At 39.0% G+C, this 17,073-nt stretch overlaps 2 protein-coding genes across 12 annotated transcripts in view; one reads left to right on the top strand and one right to left on the bottom strand.

Annotated features, from left to right (window-relative positions):
• MAPK8 (mitogen-activated protein kinase 8) overlaps positions 1–7,745 on the top strand; it is a 58,355-nt gene extending 50,610 nt beyond the window's left edge. For 7 of the 9 annotated variants that reach the window (XM_040606963.1, XM_040606961.1, XM_040606962.1 and 4 more), the window contains 5 exons: positions 1,448–1,630; positions 2,455–2,579; positions 3,541–3,604; positions 5,057–5,134; positions 6,145–7,745. In XM_040606963.1, the coding sequence (XP_040462897.1) occupies positions 1,448–1,630; positions 2,455–2,579; positions 3,541–3,604; positions 5,057–5,134; positions 6,145–6,290 (596 nt within the window). In that variant the 3' untranslated portion in view covers positions 6,291–7,745. Of the gene's footprint in view, positions 1–1,404; positions 1,631–2,454; positions 2,580–3,540; positions 3,605–5,056; positions 5,135–6,139 lie in introns of all 9 variants that reach the window. The other 2 variants (XM_040606967.1, XM_040606965.1) reach the window with 2 other exon arrangements.
• Positions 7,746–9,028: 1,283 nt separating this feature from the next.
• The window catches only part of ARHGAP22 (Rho GTPase activating protein 22), a 151,238-nt gene continuing 143,193 nt past the window's right edge, over positions 9,029–17,073 (bottom strand). For all 3 annotated transcript variants that reach the window (XM_040606954.1, XM_040606956.1, XM_040606957.1), the window contains one exon: positions 9,029–15,875. In XM_040606954.1, coding sequence (XP_040462888.1) covers positions 15,647–15,875 — 229 coding nt within the window. In that variant the 3' untranslated portion in view covers positions 9,029–15,646. The remainder of the gene's footprint in view (positions 15,876–17,073) is intronic.

The raw sequence follows: 17,073 nt of genomic DNA, 5'->3' as shown, positions 1-17,073 counted from the left end.
CCCAAGCATGTTACCAGTTATTCTTTACATTTTATAGGAAATGTTTACAAAAAATTCCTAACCAGCATCATTAGTTACACTCTGGAGTTTTATATTTTTGCATGCAGAAATGAACCTGCAGACAGCTTTCAGAAGTATCTGGCATTTCTCTTTCTGTTCCATGACTGGCTTGGTGGTATCTGTTTGGTTTGTCCTGAATAATACTTCAGACAAAGGGTGTGCTCTAAGCAAACAGAGCTGAAACCTCTGGATTATTGCTAATATTGATGGATCTGATTGGAGTTTGGCATCTTACTTATTTTACTAGTAGTTACACTCCAATTTTATAGATGCTGTCAGAAATCTTTCCTGCTTTTGCTGCAGGTTAACTGTTTAGTAATCATTTAGGGGTGCAGATTGGGTGAAGATTTTTGAGGCACAGTGAAGAGATCCAGGGCATCCTTACTTACGCATAGCGCTGTCATTGCATGGGCTGCACCATGCTTAGCTTTATGCATCTGGTTTGCTAGCATGGCTTTGCAGTTTAGGCTCAGTGCCATACAATGCAAATTCTTTATTTTCAAGCCCTGTACTAAAGCACTGTAAAGCTTCAAGATCCTTACGTAAAGGATTAAGTTTTAAGAACATACGAAGAGGGCTGCTACATCCAGCTGAAGGTTTAGGTGTAGCCCAGTATCCGGTCTTTGATGGTAGCTGAAAAGGAGAAGCTGGGGAGAATATATGAACAAGATAAGCATATATAAAATCTTATCTGAGCTCTCTCCCAGCATCTAACCATCTGCAACTACAAATTTCTGAGCCAAGTGGTTCTCTCTCTCTTTTTTTTTTTTTTTTTTTTTTTTTTTTTTTTTTTTTTGATTCAGTAACGTAATTAAATTCTTCTGCCAAAACTGGTCAATCTCCACTTTACCTTGTGCAATGAAGACGTTGCATGCTGGAAACTTAACTTCTGCATTCAGGTCTCTGATAAAATGGTGATTGGCCTGTGTGGGCCAAGATGTGACCTTGGTGTGCCCACTGGTGCTCAGTGTTGCATGTCGTTAGTGAGAGGTCGCTAACTTGGGAGAGTGCAGGACTGGGTTGAGGTGGTGATGGGTGGTAGCTGGACTGCTGGGAATGATCAGGAAGCGAGGTCTTCTCCAGAACCCACACAATGCCTTTATTTAAATTTGTTTAATACATTTTATGACTTTTAATTTTCTGTTTGTCTGAAGTATATCCTTTGCTAATTATGATTTTGAGTAAAGTACGTGTTGCCTTGACTACACTATCATAGTCTTGCTTTGTTTCATTTTTCTCTAAGAAGGTAGTCCTAAGTAATGAAAATGAACTTGTTACTTTGTTATAATTTTCTGCGTTTTCTCTCTGTTGGTTATTTCATGTGGTTTTAATGTAACTTTCTAGCTGAAAATTAGACACAGTGTTTTTCTTAGCTGCATAACCTTAGACATTGATCAATGGAACAAAGTTATAGAGCAGCTAGGAACACCATGCCCTGAGTTTATGAAGAAATTACAGCCTACAGTCCGAACTTATGTGGAGAACAGACCTAAATATGCTGGATATAGTTTTGAAAAACTGTTTCCAGATGTCCTTTTCCCAGCTGACTCTGAACACAATAAGCTTAAAGGTAAGGTCAGTCTTCTGTGTGTTGTATATTTTAAAAGTTTTGAAACTGTGATATATTGAAAGGAATGTATCTTGGGGTTTGTTTGCTATAACATCATCTCACTAAGAATTTAAATACTACAATATTTATATCATGGGAGTGGATGAACGTGCTGGCATATGCTTATCTCCATTTTCTCATCTGCTCTGAAACAGCTCCTATTCTGGAGATACTTTTATAAAGAAATGTAAATATATCTGTTGCTCTCAATGACAGATGCTAACATGATTAAGAGAAGAGTGGGGGGAGGGTAGAATAGAAGTTGTGTGGGCAGAGCAGATCTTGTTTCTGTAGGGATGAAAAGAAGGTTTTATATCCATAATATATAGATATCCTGTAGTTACTGAAATAAGTGAAGTGGTTCTAAAATTCACCTACTCAGTGGAGTCGCAGACTCAGCATATTTTCCGTGACTGACAGTACGTGACAGTTTTTCCCCCGTAAACTGTAGGAGAGGGGCAGTGGGTGCTTGCCCACTGCTATTCCAGACAAGGCTGTAGTGCCAGCTGAGTTATATTTCACATAAGGATGTCACACTAAGGGGCACTGTTTGCTGAAAATGTGTAGTGAAACATGCCCAATCCCTTTCCCACCTGTGTAATTCTTCAAAAAAAATTTTTTGCATCAAATGAACCACTTTCCTAAACTGCAAATGATGTGAGGGTTGCATAGCTATTAAACTGGAATTTGTTTGCTCCAGGTCTCCTCTTCTTATGAGCTTTGAAATACTGTATTGTGTGCACTATATATGGCACGAGTCTAAATAGAAAATTTCACTTTTGCAGCAAGTCAGGCAAGGGATCTATTATCAAAAATGCTGGTTATAGATGCTTCTAAAAGAATCTCTGTGGATGAAGCCCTGCAGCACCCATACATCAATGTTTGGTATGATCCATCAGAAGCAGAAGCTGTAAGTTCTTGTTCCAGGTCTCTGATTAGGAGGGTGCTGTACTAAAGCAAGCTTGTTGTGGTGCTTGATACAACTGCTTGAAAGATTATTGCATGATCTATGTGTTTCACTAGAAATTTAACTGACCTGTAATAATTTTTATTGGCATCGATATACATGTTTATTAGAAATAGTATTAAGAATGGGTGCACACTGTTATCTCTTTGTGTGTGTTTGTGTATAACTGCTTATAATCGCCTGGATGTGTAGTAATGCATCTGAAATCTTTTATATAGGGTTCTAATTTATTGAGCTTCAGTTGTTTCAGTGTGGTTTGATTGGCCTTGATAGGATTCTAAGGTATTTACTCCTGGGTGAGAGAAATATTTTCATTAGTTGTAGCAATTGATAGTACTTTTACACTAGAAAATAAGTGTTTCAGCAGAATCTGAGTACAGGTTCTTGAGCTTTCAATTATTAACACTAATGAGCAAAGGGATTAATTGAACAGTTTTCTTAAAAAAAAAAATTCAGGACAATTTCAGCTTATGAGAAAAGTGTCATTTCTTTTAAAAGAAAGGTGGTTGGTAATGGCCCACTAAGAAAAAGAAGCTTGATATAAACATTGCAGTTAGAATTCTGCTGATCTGTAATAGCTAGAGGGTTAAGCTAGTAATTAACTAAGTAGATAGAAAAGAGTTCCTTGTGCTGGAGACTGCTGCACTTAGGAGCTATTTTACCAGATGGTTCAGTTTCTGTTTTAATTGTTACAGTAATGTAAGCAAATCTGTTAATCAGAACTTTCAAACACGTAGCAGCATCTAGAAAATAGGCCAGGTCCAGGTTATGAGAGCATATATAACCATATAAATACAGCATTTTATAATCAGGTTCATATTCTGAGTGCTTACATTAATTTTTTCATTCATTCTGGTTTTGTATGCCTTTGATTGCTTTATCATGAGTTAGTTTTGTTTTTCAGCCTCCGCCAAAGATACCAGATAAGCAGTTAGATGAGAGGGAACACACGATAGAAGAATGGAAAGGTAAGAAGGGCATTTGAAGTATAATAAGGCTCCTGGGAGCAGGCTGGGACCGAATGATTACCGTTGTTAAAGTTCTTCTGGGCGACTCAATATTTACTTAAACTGCTTGGAATGGCAAAGGAATAGATTAGTGCTTTCAACTTCTTGATTGTTGGGACACTAAAAATTTTCCTGTGAAGAGGCTGAACCTTTGTAGCGAACTTAAGACCTGCTCATTTCAGTTACTTTTGCAAAGCATAAGGCAAAGGTGTTTTGGGGGGTAACTCTTCTGGGCAAATTGCTACAGCTGGAAAAGATGCAGAAGTTTGAGCAATGTAAATCTGAAGTAGAAGGACTAGTCTTCAAGTGAAGAATACATTAGCAGTAGCTGTACTTAAATCAAGCAGAGGATTTGAAAGAAGAAGCCATAAGGAGCGTTGGTAATGGGTGAGACAGTGAGGTTACAGCTGCTCTGGGAGATGCTGGTGGTTCTCTGGATCCCACAGCTGATAAAGTAGCTGGGGCTGAGGTCTGGAAGGATTGTAGCATGACCTAGGAGCTGTACCTTCAAGAGTGTGATCTTTAGTGTTCAGTACTGGTTTAGCATCTATATTTCCTGGTCATATGTGAAGTGTAAAATGATAAAATATTAGGGGAACATCTTTGTTACTTGTAAAGCTTGTGCTTCATTTTCAAATTGCTTCTAAAAAGCATGGTATTATTGCAGAGGTTCTAGTGTGAAAAAAAAATTGGATATCCACATTGCTGTGTAAACTATAAATGTTGCATTTAAGCAAGAATTTAGTGCATTAAGCAATCTGATACTCCATACTGAAAAAGTCTAGGAAGGGATATTAGACCTGTATAACCTTTTTATCCCCAGAGAAAATAAAGCAGGGGAAATGTTTCATGAATCATTTTTTACAATTTCATTGTGTTGGCTGGTAATGGACACAAGTCTGTAAAATCTAGTACTACCACACTTTGTCTCTTTCTATTAGAAAATGAGATTTAATGATAAAGGCAAAGATAGGGAGAATTGTGGAAATTTCTTTACCAACCTCCTTCCAAGCAAAGTTTTTCCCTTTTGAAGCAGATGTGCTGAGGGTATTTCGAGCAATATGGAGTTTACTTTTGAGACTCCCACAGCCCTTGAAACTATAATTCTTAAATGCTTTTTTTTTCTTCCAAACTGTACATTACATTAGTTTGCCAGTGACAGATAAGAAGTAGTATTCTGACAGTCAGTTCTTACAAGCTGCATCTAACATGTTTAGTCCTTCTTTTCTGTTGTTACTTTTGTAGACTCACAACTGAAGTCTTTTCTGGGTAATTAGCTGCCATTAGCCTAGAAGCCTTCTGGTCAGTAATAAACCTATGAAATTTAAATGTACATTTTAATGGGAGATGCATTATCGATCCAGTCTTGGGTTTGCAAATTCATTTTTTGCCCTCTGTTCTCTGCATTTTCAGAGTTGATATACAAGGAAGTCATGGACTTAGAGGAGAGAACCAAGAACGGGGTTATACGTGGACAACCAGCCCCTTTAGGTTGGTTACAATAAAAGCATGGTAAAAAACTGCATTAAGTTGTAGGTCGGGAGAGAGTAAAGCTGTTCAAGACATCCAAGAGTAACCTAACTCACAAATATGGCTCTTAAATGACCAATAACCTCTTGACTTGCCTTTGAGATATTGCTTATTTGAATGGAATGTGTGGGGTTGACATCTGTTTTTATTGACCTGATTAATTCCTCTGTTATTGTCCCTGTGTAACTGATGCTTCATTCATTTAAATCCTCAAGAAATGTCTTGGTATGTAGTGGTACTGGATTGCCATAATCTGGTTAGATGCGCAACATGTAGCTGGTACAGTTTCAAATTAAGATATAACCACTACTTACACATATGTAAGTAATGAAGCAGGATTTCTAAGCTGGAAAATTATGGAGTGCTTTCAGCAACTGCTGCTGAGTTTTGGAGCAAAATGCACCCATTAACTGACCGTTGGTAAAACTCCATTTGCACTGCTGAAAAATGATGGCGGGGGTTGGACGGCTGTAGCTGACTCTGCTCAGATTCTGCCAAGTCCAGACTCTGAAAGATCACTGCGCATCTGAGACTGAACGTACACGATGTGGCTGGACACCAACTATTTTCCAGCCTGAAGGGGAGGATCTGATGGGGGTAAAACAGGCCGCCTCTTTCTTTATCAAAATATGTAGATATATTCTAGCTTTGGGTGTCCACATTTTGTAGGGAACTTAGCTCTGGCTTTATGCAGTGCTGTGTCTGTGATTTTTAACCGTCACCCATTAGCATTTAGTGTGATTTGACAGGTGTCATGCCATGTGAGTTCTGTGGTTCTTGACATACCATTCATTAAGGCCCACGTAAAAGACTTGTGGGTTTTACATACTTTGACAGTGGATTGAGACACATCTTTTCAAACTCGCTGAAACAGAGGAAACTTGACTGTTAGGAAGAGGCAGACTAATGCAAGTACTGAACCGTGCAACTGTATCTGCAACTGATTTGCTGTTTTGTTTCTCATAGCACAGGTGCAGCAGTGATCAATGGCTCTCAACATCCATCTTCATCGTCATCTGTCAATGATGTGTCTTCAATGTCAACAGATCCAACATTGGCCTCTGATACAGACAGCAGTCTAGAAACCTCAGCTGGACCTCTGGGTTGCTGCAGATGACTACTTGGTCTTTTGGGGGGTGGGAGGGGGGTCCTTTTAGTCATTAATAGGGCACCTTTAAAATTTGGTGGTATTTTTGAGTGTTTTTTCAAAAATAATCGTAGAAATCATAAAGTGCTGTAATTTTAAACTGTAAGTTGTGTTAAAAGCAGCCACTTTTTTGCTGTACTTAATTGTAAAATATTAAACCTGATAATTTTTATTGTGGTTTTAAAATCTGCATATTTGCTTTACTATTATGCTGCTGATCTTTTTTTACTGAATTTGTAAGATTTGTTTTATCAAAGCACATATTAATGTTGTGGTCATTACCATATAATGAATTATTTAAGATTTTATAGGTTTTCAGTTTTTTAATTAGGATTTATTCCAGATGTTTTGTTCATGATATCCTTCAAAGTTTTATGCTTGGTCATACGTCCATGTCCGGGTGGAGTGGGAGAGAATTCAGTGCAGCCAGCTGTAGTTGGGCATGCTACTGTGGTGCTGGCAGTGAACAAAATCCTCTTTCATTTTAGCCACTTGCCTATAATTCTTCAGCAAGAACAACAATTAATATTTTTAGAGAAACAGTATACAATCCTTTGTAAAGTAACCTCATCTGGCTGGTTTTACAAACTTAAGAAAGCAAAGCATATACTGAAAGCTGCAGAAATACCTAGCCTAACAAAGTCATGTTTTCTGCAGACTTGTGGCATGCCAAATCTTGTGATCACCATAAAACACGAGGATACTTCATGAATAATACATTTCAATGCCAATAAACAATTTACTTCTAGCTTGTAGCCTGTTTTCATACACACAAAACGAAGTGTATCCAGGATGTCTAGACTGCCGAGAGGGAAAATGAATATGCTGTAGCTATATACTTTCATGTAATATGTGATTCTTGGGAATTTTGTTTCTTACTAGTTTTGTCTACCAAGGCAAGTGCTTTTTGGGTAGAAGGGGGACCGACAGGAACGCAATAGGGGCAAAACTTCAGCTATTCTTTCTCCACCAATAGTAACTGATTGCTGTTAACCATTAAGTGGTAGGAGAACCTCAGGATTTCTGTAGCTAATGCATTAAGTGAGCAATATATGCCATCCAAGGGAGGGAGAAGTAGTGCTGTATAAATTAATATTTATCTCTTTCATTTCACCATGAGACCAGTGTAGCAGAAATCTTAATGGTTCATTTTAAGTCATAAATATTCAGTAGTTTTCAGCACTGAAGCTCCAGGTTTCAATACGCTTTTTAAACAAAAGATATATCGAAATATATAGAACAGTTACTAAATAGTCATGTAAAATGGTGCTGCTCCTCACAGAAGTATTTTAACTGTTTACATTTTATATTTACAGAATGATTTATGTATAACTGACTTAAGTTTATGTATGAGTTAAACAATCATTCAGAATTTATTCCTTTGGAAAATGCAGATTTTTAGTAAAGCTAGGCTGTATAATTGAATGCCTTGTGTAGATGCATATTTTGTGTAGTGAATTAGAATGTGAAGAGGAATTTAAATTAGTAATGCTCACAAAAACGAGCGTAAGAAAATACAGAAGTCTTGCCAGGCACAGAGCATAAGCAAATAATACAACTGGCTACAGAGGTCATCCAGGAATGACTGATGCTCGTCAGTGTGGTTCCTTCTGCTTGTTGGGTTATAAATAGGTGTACTTTTGAAGTTCTAATTGAAAGAGGAAAATTTGTCTTTGCAGTAAGTTTCGGAAAAATAGAAGTGATAGTAATGCTTTCAATATCTAACATGTCTTTTTAAAAAACATACAGGGTTACAAGGAATGGTAATGTCTCAAAGATGGCTAAACTGATAAACTGCACAGTTATTTTCCTGGCCTGGCTAGACTGCTGGTAAGTGCTGTGTGCGTGTAAAGTTGCTTTCCTCGCTTGTATCTAATATTTCAATATTGCCTTTCTAAACCATGTTTGTTAAGGCAATTATTTTTACAGGATCCTGCCAAATCGTATATTACCTCAGAATAGGCAGGACACGTTTGGATTCATCTAGCACTGGAACATAGAAAATCTGCTCAAGTTGAACAGAGACCAACAGAACAGTCTATTTTTTAATTTTTTTATCAAAGTTTAAGCTGTGAATTAAGATAAAATTTTTGGTCATACAACAGTACTCCATTGTTACATAGAGTCAAGTGATACTCTGATCAGCCCAGTGTAATGAAGTTAAGACTGACAAAATCAACTTCTGATGCTTCTAAGTGTTGTTAAGAACAGAATTTGGTAAATATAAGTAATGTTTAAACTTACTTTTGACCCGTCTGGATTGCAGTGATGATTGAAATATTTTGAAAATTTAAAATATTTCTTGCTGTCACTTTCCAGTGTCCTGAAGAAAAATGGCTTTTGAAATTTTGAAATTAATATTGAGTTGAAACAGTTACTAGGCTTTTACCACAATGTGCTATCAGTAGTAACTTGAGTTCATAAGCTCTAAGGAGAAAATTGAACTTTCTTCTATTAAGGTAGGGTTATGGACTGGTGGGGTGTGAACACCCGTTGCAGTGCGAGTGAGCTGTGTTTGAAGGTATTATTTCAGTACTGTGGGAACCTAGAGTTCACTTTTTTGGCACCATCTTCGTAGCAGTGTTGCTTTTTTTTCCTTCTTTTCAGTTGCTTTTTTTCAGTTGCTTGCATTTTAGGCAAATTAAAGTGATGGAGAATTTCAAAGACAAGAAAATGAGATGCAGAATCCAAATTATCACAACAACATGTTAGTATTAACTTCTCTTTTTATTGAAATATGAAATTATGTCAGAGATAGTTGTACACTGCCACAGATAACAAACAAATGGGTAGCTGGAGTTTGGCTGTCTTTGTCTGTTGTTATGTCATTAGGTCACATACTGTCTAATACACTGCACAATTTTATTCTTAAAGTACTACTAAGCTTTATTTTAGTCTTATGATCCCAAAATCTTCTCATGACAACTTCACTAAAGTGTATGCAGCTTTCCTCTAGGGCCATTCCAATCCACTGGGAGATGGTAGGGATTGAATTACAGTGAGCTGTCTGATTTCTTACATCAGGTGATGTTAAAAGTTGGGCAGTAATAACGAGATTAATTTCTACCTTTTCTGGTCAGAGCTGTGGCAGGCGTCAAGGATGAAATAGCTTGTCTCCTTCTGTAGAAGTAGATTCTTCAAGAATAAGAAATACAGTGGGTGGGGCGGGGACATTGGTAAGTACTGTTACTATGTGCTGCACCTCTGCTCTGTGAAGTCTCTTGTTGATGCAGAACGTGGGGTGGGAGCGGAGGGTTTGTGTGTCGGTGTGTGTGAGAAGCTGCGCTGCCAGAGCAGAACCCATCAGCTGAACAACCCTAGGCCAGCCTGGCTGAGCAGGTCACCTCTGTTGCATTCAGAGCTGGACAGACGTGGCATGTCTCCCTAAGATGCTGTTCGGCTTGAGTTTTTAGTTTGGAGGAACCCTACTGTGCTGTATGCAGTAGTAGCTTTCTGGATGCGAGTTCCAGCTAGATACAAAGACGGTGTCAGCTGTCAGCAGAAATTGTTCGGTAAGCTCCCAGTGCCCACACAGGTGTGAATTCAGGGGAGAACAGGGTGGGGGCAGCTGTGGCCACAGCACCCTCTGCTGCCTCAGTGTCCAAGTGGAGGGTTACCGATGTGGGTTTGTTTTATGGAAAATTGCTTCTCTGAACACAGGCTATTTCCTTAGAGCACAAATTAAATTAGTGTAATGCCCTACGTTAATGTATATGGCATCTCAACACTGTGTGAAGAAAAATGATCGAAAAGCTAGTACAGGAGGATATTTTCGGCCCAACCAATAGTCCAAAGCATACAACGTTAAATGTTTCTCTATTAAGATTATTGGGCAAAGGGGAGAAGTAGGTTCAGCTTACAGTTGGTCTTACTGTTTCAAGCTGCCAAAGGGAGTGAATTACTCTTTCTAGGTGTGTTTTTATTTGCTGTGGACAGCAGCTTGTCCGTGCTGTTTTATTTGGCTATCAGTGTTGTGGTTCTTACATATTTAGTTTGAGAACTGGAGTTGAAGGAGAGCTGTCTGCATTTTTCAGTAGGGTTGGAATGAGGGTTTTAATGAAGAAATGTGATGAGACACTACTGCCTACCCAAATTTTCAATTCATTTAATTTATTCTTAGTTAAGGGCACTGGATAAATGTGGTGTTTTAAGTGACCTCTTTCACTTGCTTCTCTTCTTCAGAGATCTCTGCATTACAGAAATGTGTTATGAATCAGATCACATTGTGTTTCTACTTTTGCAGTTAAAAATTTAAGCTAGGTTTTCTTGAACTACCTCACATAAACTTTCTACGTTTCTTAAGCAAGCAAAGCTAACCCTTGCTATTGGAACTACACTGAATGTGAATAGAAAAATACACTTCCTTTAGAAAATAGACCTATTGGCCAATGTTGGGACAGTATCAGTAAGTATGTTTCTTATATATTTCACGTAAGATGTTCATGTGTAATATATAGCTTGTGTACAATAATGTACATCTAGAATATTGTGTTAGCTGTAAATTGGTGGTTTTATTATTGTAGTCTGGTTTTGTAGGTAAAAATAGCTTACTAGTAATGTCAGCTCATCCTTTACATTTTACAAAAGGAATAATTCTTGGTAAGCTTTGCATACAGATGAATTACTTTTGTAGGCCCAATATCTAGTCTATTTTTGAGAGTTCTTTAGCTTTTATTACTAAAGTTGAGAAAAAAACCCCTAGTTATTGCGATCATTCCTTCTGCCCCCTTTGAAGTATATTCTTAATTTTATTTTGTCCCAAGAAATATGAAGAGGAAGATACACCATTAAAAATACTGGGGAAAATTGTAATTTATTTTTTTTCTCTTCCTCACATTTGATACCTTTTCCTGCTTTTCCTTTATTCCCTCCAAATAAGCTGTTGGTGGGGCATTACTGAGAACATTGTGGGTTTTTTACTCATTCATGCCATAGGTCATTACATGTGCACCACTGGAATGTATACATTGTTATATAGTATGTCAATTGGTTATAATGATATTTTAAATAAAAAAGAAAAAAAAAAGTTTGACCACTATGCATTTAGTGTTTCTTCATAGCTAGGTTGGAATGGATTTCATGGATTTCATAATAAGGCTGCAGTTGGAGTCTTATTAGTATCAGTCCTGTCCTGCGAATTCAGCTTTTTTAATGGTACTTAAAAGTCCTGTCTTGTGTGTGAGCTCATGTGTGGGCCAAGTGACGTTTCTTCCATTTCTCCTTTCCATGGGCTTTGGATCTGCCACAGGCTGTTAATACCAAGTGTGTTTCTGACCGCTGGGAATTTATTCTTGCTTCCTTGCTGCCAACTCTAGCCGCTGCTTTTCCTGGAAATACAGCTGCTGCGACCCTGTGTTGCAGGAGGTAAGCAGTGGGCCAACCAGTGTATGAAAGGAGGGGCCAGTCCCTGTGCCCTCAGGAAAATCTTTCTCAAAACTGAGTCTGAGGGGCCTAAAGGACTGGACTGCCAAAGAGCTCTTCCTGGATTGGTAACTTAGGCGCCGGGAGCACTTGCTGCATTGGCGCCTCTGCCCTGGGGCTGAATCTTAATGTAATGCATTTCACTGCCTTCATTTCCAGCAGGGTCTCAGCATTTCTTTAAACAAACACTCAGGATGCCCTTGAGTTGTGTTTGTCTGCGCGCTGCTGCGTTGTATTTGTGTACGGTTTTAACGGAAAGGTAGCGTGACCATGGCCAGTACCGTGCAGCCTGCTTTGTTTCTCTGGACCAGCTCTTTGTGGGGTGCTCTTCTAGGAATGAGGTGAGGCTCGGAAATGCTCTTTTTTTATTTACATATGTTAGCACGAAGTGCAGCTGATTCCAAGTAACCGTGTTGATACTAGAGCAAGCCCTGAGGCCGTCTTAGCTCTACCAGGGCTTTGTCTGTGGGCATCTTAGGCCCAGAACTGAAATATTCCATAGTGCTGCTGGCTTGCATGGAAACTGCTAGCAAATGAGGATAATTCAATAAGCTATCAATCATTACTAATTTTCTTTTTCATGTTAGAAATGCCATGGAGACTTACAGCAGTTTTTTGTTATGCTGTAATGCTGCTGTTTGGCTTCAGATATTATTTTGAAGCATATGCTTGTGTTGGGTTTCATTCACTGAAATTTTTTTTTACACTTTTTTGCCTGCATAATACTGGAAGGGAATGGTCCAGGCTGGGAGGATTGCACAGGTAAGGCTATGGTAAAAATGTATCTACCTGCTTCCAGGAGCCTTTGTCATGTCTTAATACTAACGAACCTGTATCTTGTAAATGCTTGCTAAGAAAACTGGCACTATAAACCGGGGGCTGTAATGAATAAAAAGTCTGCAAAATAAGGAGTGTTCTCTGAGATCTGTGAAGTTGGCAAAGGAAGCAGTGGGAAACAGAGTACAGAAACAGGAGTTGAAGCTAGGAACGTGTCTCGTCTTCCTCAGATAAGGGCATAGTGTTCCCTGAGGTGGTGTAGGACAGCACAAGTGTGTTGCAATTTATTGTGTAATTGTACATGATGGAAAATGAACATTATGCTCTCATTGCTAAGCTTTAGAATTAATATCCTACCGTGGTGCATTTTAGCATGAAGTGGGTAGTTTGCAGCTTCTTGCAGGCTTTGTTTACTGCAGTGGATCATGTTCAAAAGGACCTGAAATGTATTCCTCATGAACAAGAGGAATAGTGTTGCTGGAGCACAACAGTCAACCAGGAAATGGTTAATTCTGTTAGTTGGTTTGAATTCTATTAGTTGGATTGAATGAAGGATCACTAATTTGTGATACTGAAAAAGGAAGAAATAATTTTATCCTGGATGGCAGATTAAGATTATGTAGTGCTACATAGCTGACAGATGATCCTGTCCAGCAGCTGAAGACTTGGGGTAGGTGGGTTTGTTCCGTAGTTCTGCTATATGTAGCAGTAACCTAAGTTTAAATACTTACTGTAGAATTCCAGCTGCATTTGATTTCATTGAGAGTTAGCCAGTTGTCCTGTTTAGTGCTTGTCTTGTGTCTATGTTTTTAAGGCTCCCAGTCAGCATGGCTCAGTTCTTCAGCTTGTAGGTGTGCTAGAACTGAAGGGAGTGGTCTGCACTTGATCCGTACAGGAGAGAATGTGTTGTAAAGCATCTGAGAGGTGTGGGCTGTTGGGAAGGATACAGTGAAGGAAAGGTACCCGTGTTGGGGGAAGGAATAAAAGAGGGCATTAAAATAACCTGGTTGCTACTACTACTTGGATTGAATGCCTTAGTAGAAACTTTCTTTTTACCAGTCCTGATGTTCTAATTGCAGAGAATTACTTACAGTCCAGTTCAGGCCCCTCTAATATTCAGGTTTATTTTGTGATGACTGGCAGGGTGTTTGATGCCACCTAACACACTATGCATTTGCAGCTCCAAATCATTGTTACAACAGTTGCTTCTCCCGTTATGCATTTTAATGCTGCTGTTTTAAACAGGCCATCATATTCCTTGCAGGATCAGTTGTGACTATCGGTAATAATACAAGGTGGAGGTGGTGGAAAAAAGGGGTGAGGGTGATGCTAGTGCCTGCAGGTGGCAGGCAGCTCCTGCTGAACACTGCGTGCCTGCCACACTGCCTCACACCAGGAATAGTAAGGGATCCAGTGCAGCTGGAGAGAAGGGAAGATGTTTTGAAAAAACTGAATTAACCTATCCACATGAACTACTTTACCACCTTGCCTGACATGTCTTAACCAGGAAGGATTAAGTTAAAATGTTTCTTTTTGCTCACTTCAAATGGTTTACATTTCTATAGGAAGGAGAAGCGTTACAGTGAGGTAAAAACAAGTGAACTTCTAGATGGTTAAATAATGAAATACCTGGACATCTGTGAGGTGATGAGGAGAAGGTCAATACCAAAAGGTGTACTATCTGCTGGTACATTGAAAAGCCCATTCTAAGGTTATTTCCAAACAGCGAGTTCTTCTCTAGTAAGAAAAGACAGATTCAGGTAATTTTTTGAAAATACTTGAAGCAGGCACCTTCACTACACTCTATACTTTCCCTTTAGCCAGTTCATGTTGTCATGGCACTTTTCTGTTAAAAATCTTTCAAAGATAGGTGCCAAGAAAGAGTGGGCCGTACATGAGTGCCGGGCTGAATCTGGTGAAACAACTTTCTGTGTGCAGGCTCCATGAATGTTACACAGAACTTCTCAGAGCAGTCCCATGAAGGGGGTAATTCAGCCCTGGCAGCTAGTTACCAGAAATTGCAACTTCATTCTAATGATTTTTCTTTAGTAGAAGTAATGAACTTAGGCTGGTGGCTTGTTTGCAGTACTTGGGCTGCCCCCTCACCTCCCTGTGAACTAACAAAAAAAATAATCAATTGGCATCATGAGAAGTGGTACAAGGCAGCTAAGTATAAACTGTCTGGGAAAGGTTAAAGATAGATTCCCTAGCATTCCACCCCACCAGCTGCACTGATTTCTCTTACCGTAGGTTTTGCTATTAAAGTTTTATAGATAAAAAACACTCAGCAGGTGGATGCATTCTGATGATAAGAATCTTTCTTCTCCTACCTTGATGTCGGATTAGTACATATCAACTCACAAGACTTTTTCTTGCAGGTAGTACTGCTCTGATTTTGGCTCAACCCCACCCCCAATATCTAGAGCAAAAATTGTATATTTACAGTTCTATGGAGTTTATGTGGCCAATCTGATTATGCAGTTTAGTAAGTTGCATCTTTGTGAAACACAGGAACTATTTGGTGGGTCAGGGACAATTCTAGTGAATTTTCAAGATTTTGGTACCTTCAGCTCATTTGTAGACTTCGTTTTCACATTATCTTCATAAAATAATGCAACTTTACAGAATAAGAAATTTGGGTAAAATTATGTAGGAAGTGGGGAGAAAAAACACCTCATTAAATCCATATGGCAAACCACACTGAATGTGGTGACACACTGGAACCGCCGCCTTCCCAAGCACAAGTGTGGAGGCCCTCAGCTCCAGGCTCAGCCTGTTCATGGGTTCTGGCCGTCCCACCTACCTTGCAGGACTTCCACTGTCCTTGTGCCGGTGAAAGATGGTGCAGTAAGTCCAAAGGTGGCAGCGGTACAGCTATGGATAATGGTATCTTTTGATTTGTGGATAAAAAGGGTGCCCACTGTTTCTTGGTAATCTGACATCTAAACTTTGAAGCATTATGTTTAGCAGTCTTTCCCAGCTGGCCCAAATACTACAGCACATGTAAAGACAACAGAGCAAGTGTCACTGTAGAATTACTCATGATACATGAGTATACAAGAACAAAATGTGCATTTTCACTGGTTTTGTCAGAATTAGAATTTTCCATACTGTACCATTAACTTGTTTTACTTGGGGACTTTAGCAGTCTGACTCCCAACAGTTAAACATCCTAACGTTGAAAAAAATTCTTCCATTTCCTTCTGCAGGAGGTGATTTCTCTTCTCAGCATCTTCACGAGCACGTTCAGAATTCCTCAGCTTTATCTCCAGCATTGTGTATTTCTTTCGTTCTTGGTCCAGTTCTTCTTCTAACCTAACCACTTGTTTCCTCAGGTCTGCACTTGTTTCTTCAATTCTTAAAACCAAAGAAGAGAAGGAAGGGGAAAAAAAGAGGGTTTTTTTAAGTGGCTGGATAAGTACTGCTGATAGCTATCATAGATATAAGCTGTTCCACTTAGCGCTAAAATATCTCCATTCTAAGAGAAAGTTTTAGAGGAAGGCACTAATAGCAGTGTCATTAATGTTGAGTTTAAGGAGAGAGACTCCTTGGAAGCTGAAGCCTCCTCTGTTTGTATCTTGAGAGAATATGCTCAAGTGTTAAACAGTGCTTACTTTGGGGCAACAGACTGAATATCTGAGTAGATGTATTCTCAGTAAGGCTGAGTTCAAATATGTAATTCCAAAATAATCTTCTAACCTCTGTTTTCATCCTGATACTGTGTTTCCTGTGTGGAGATCCAATACAGAGAAAAACGTCCTCGGAGCTTAGGTAGGCATGAGGTCTCAGTCCTTCCTTTACCATCCATTTTACAGTATTTTCTGTAAAGGTCTCCCACTGACTGATGGGGGAATAAAATTTTTTCATACTGTACAAGATTTTACAAAAAACAGTATTTCATATGAGGAAGAATCTGAAGAACAAATCTTAAATGTAAGTTGGCACAAAGCTCTAATGCAAGACTTAGAACTTTTAACTAAGGACGTCAGAGAACAAAGTTCATATTTTTTTGGTTTGAAACAAGTGCCAAAGGCACATCACTTGCTGTCCTGATTGTAAGACAGGAGTAGTGGTGTTAATACACAGGAGACAGTATAATCCAGACAGGAATTTCTGGTCATTGGAATATGATTGTAAAACTTAGACATTTTTTCCTAGGAAAAGCCTACCCTATAACTTGGGGGGGGGGGGGAAACCAAACAACCCAAACAAAAACCAAAAAGATACCACCCCACCTCTTCAGTTCATTGATCGGTATAATACCCAACGGTGAAGCTAGGGTGCCTGGCTTCCCACTGAAACTGTGAATAGGTTGGTTTTAGACAAAGTAAACGACAGTCAAGAAGGGCATGCTACAGACTCAACAAAACAACAAAGGATCTTTGTGACAGTACCAGAAGTGTCTACATTCCATTTTGTGACCACCAAGAGGCAATTATGCAGGCAATGCAGTGCATCCCCTTAAACTTCCTTCACACACGGCTAAGGGTGGCAATGTGAACATTGTGACAACTTTCTAAGCTGTTGGGAAAGTCACATACAGGCATGCTGGTCA

This window comes from Falco naumanni, chromosome 9, assembly GCF_017639655.2.
Source record: "Falco naumanni isolate bFalNau1 chromosome 9, bFalNau1.pat, whole genome shotgun sequence".
Taxonomy (NCBI): Eukaryota; Metazoa; Chordata; class Aves; order Falconiformes; family Falconidae; genus Falco; species Falco naumanni.
The sequence above is the reverse complement of the archived record's forward strand: the minus strand, read 5'-3'. Positions and strand labels throughout refer to the sequence as shown.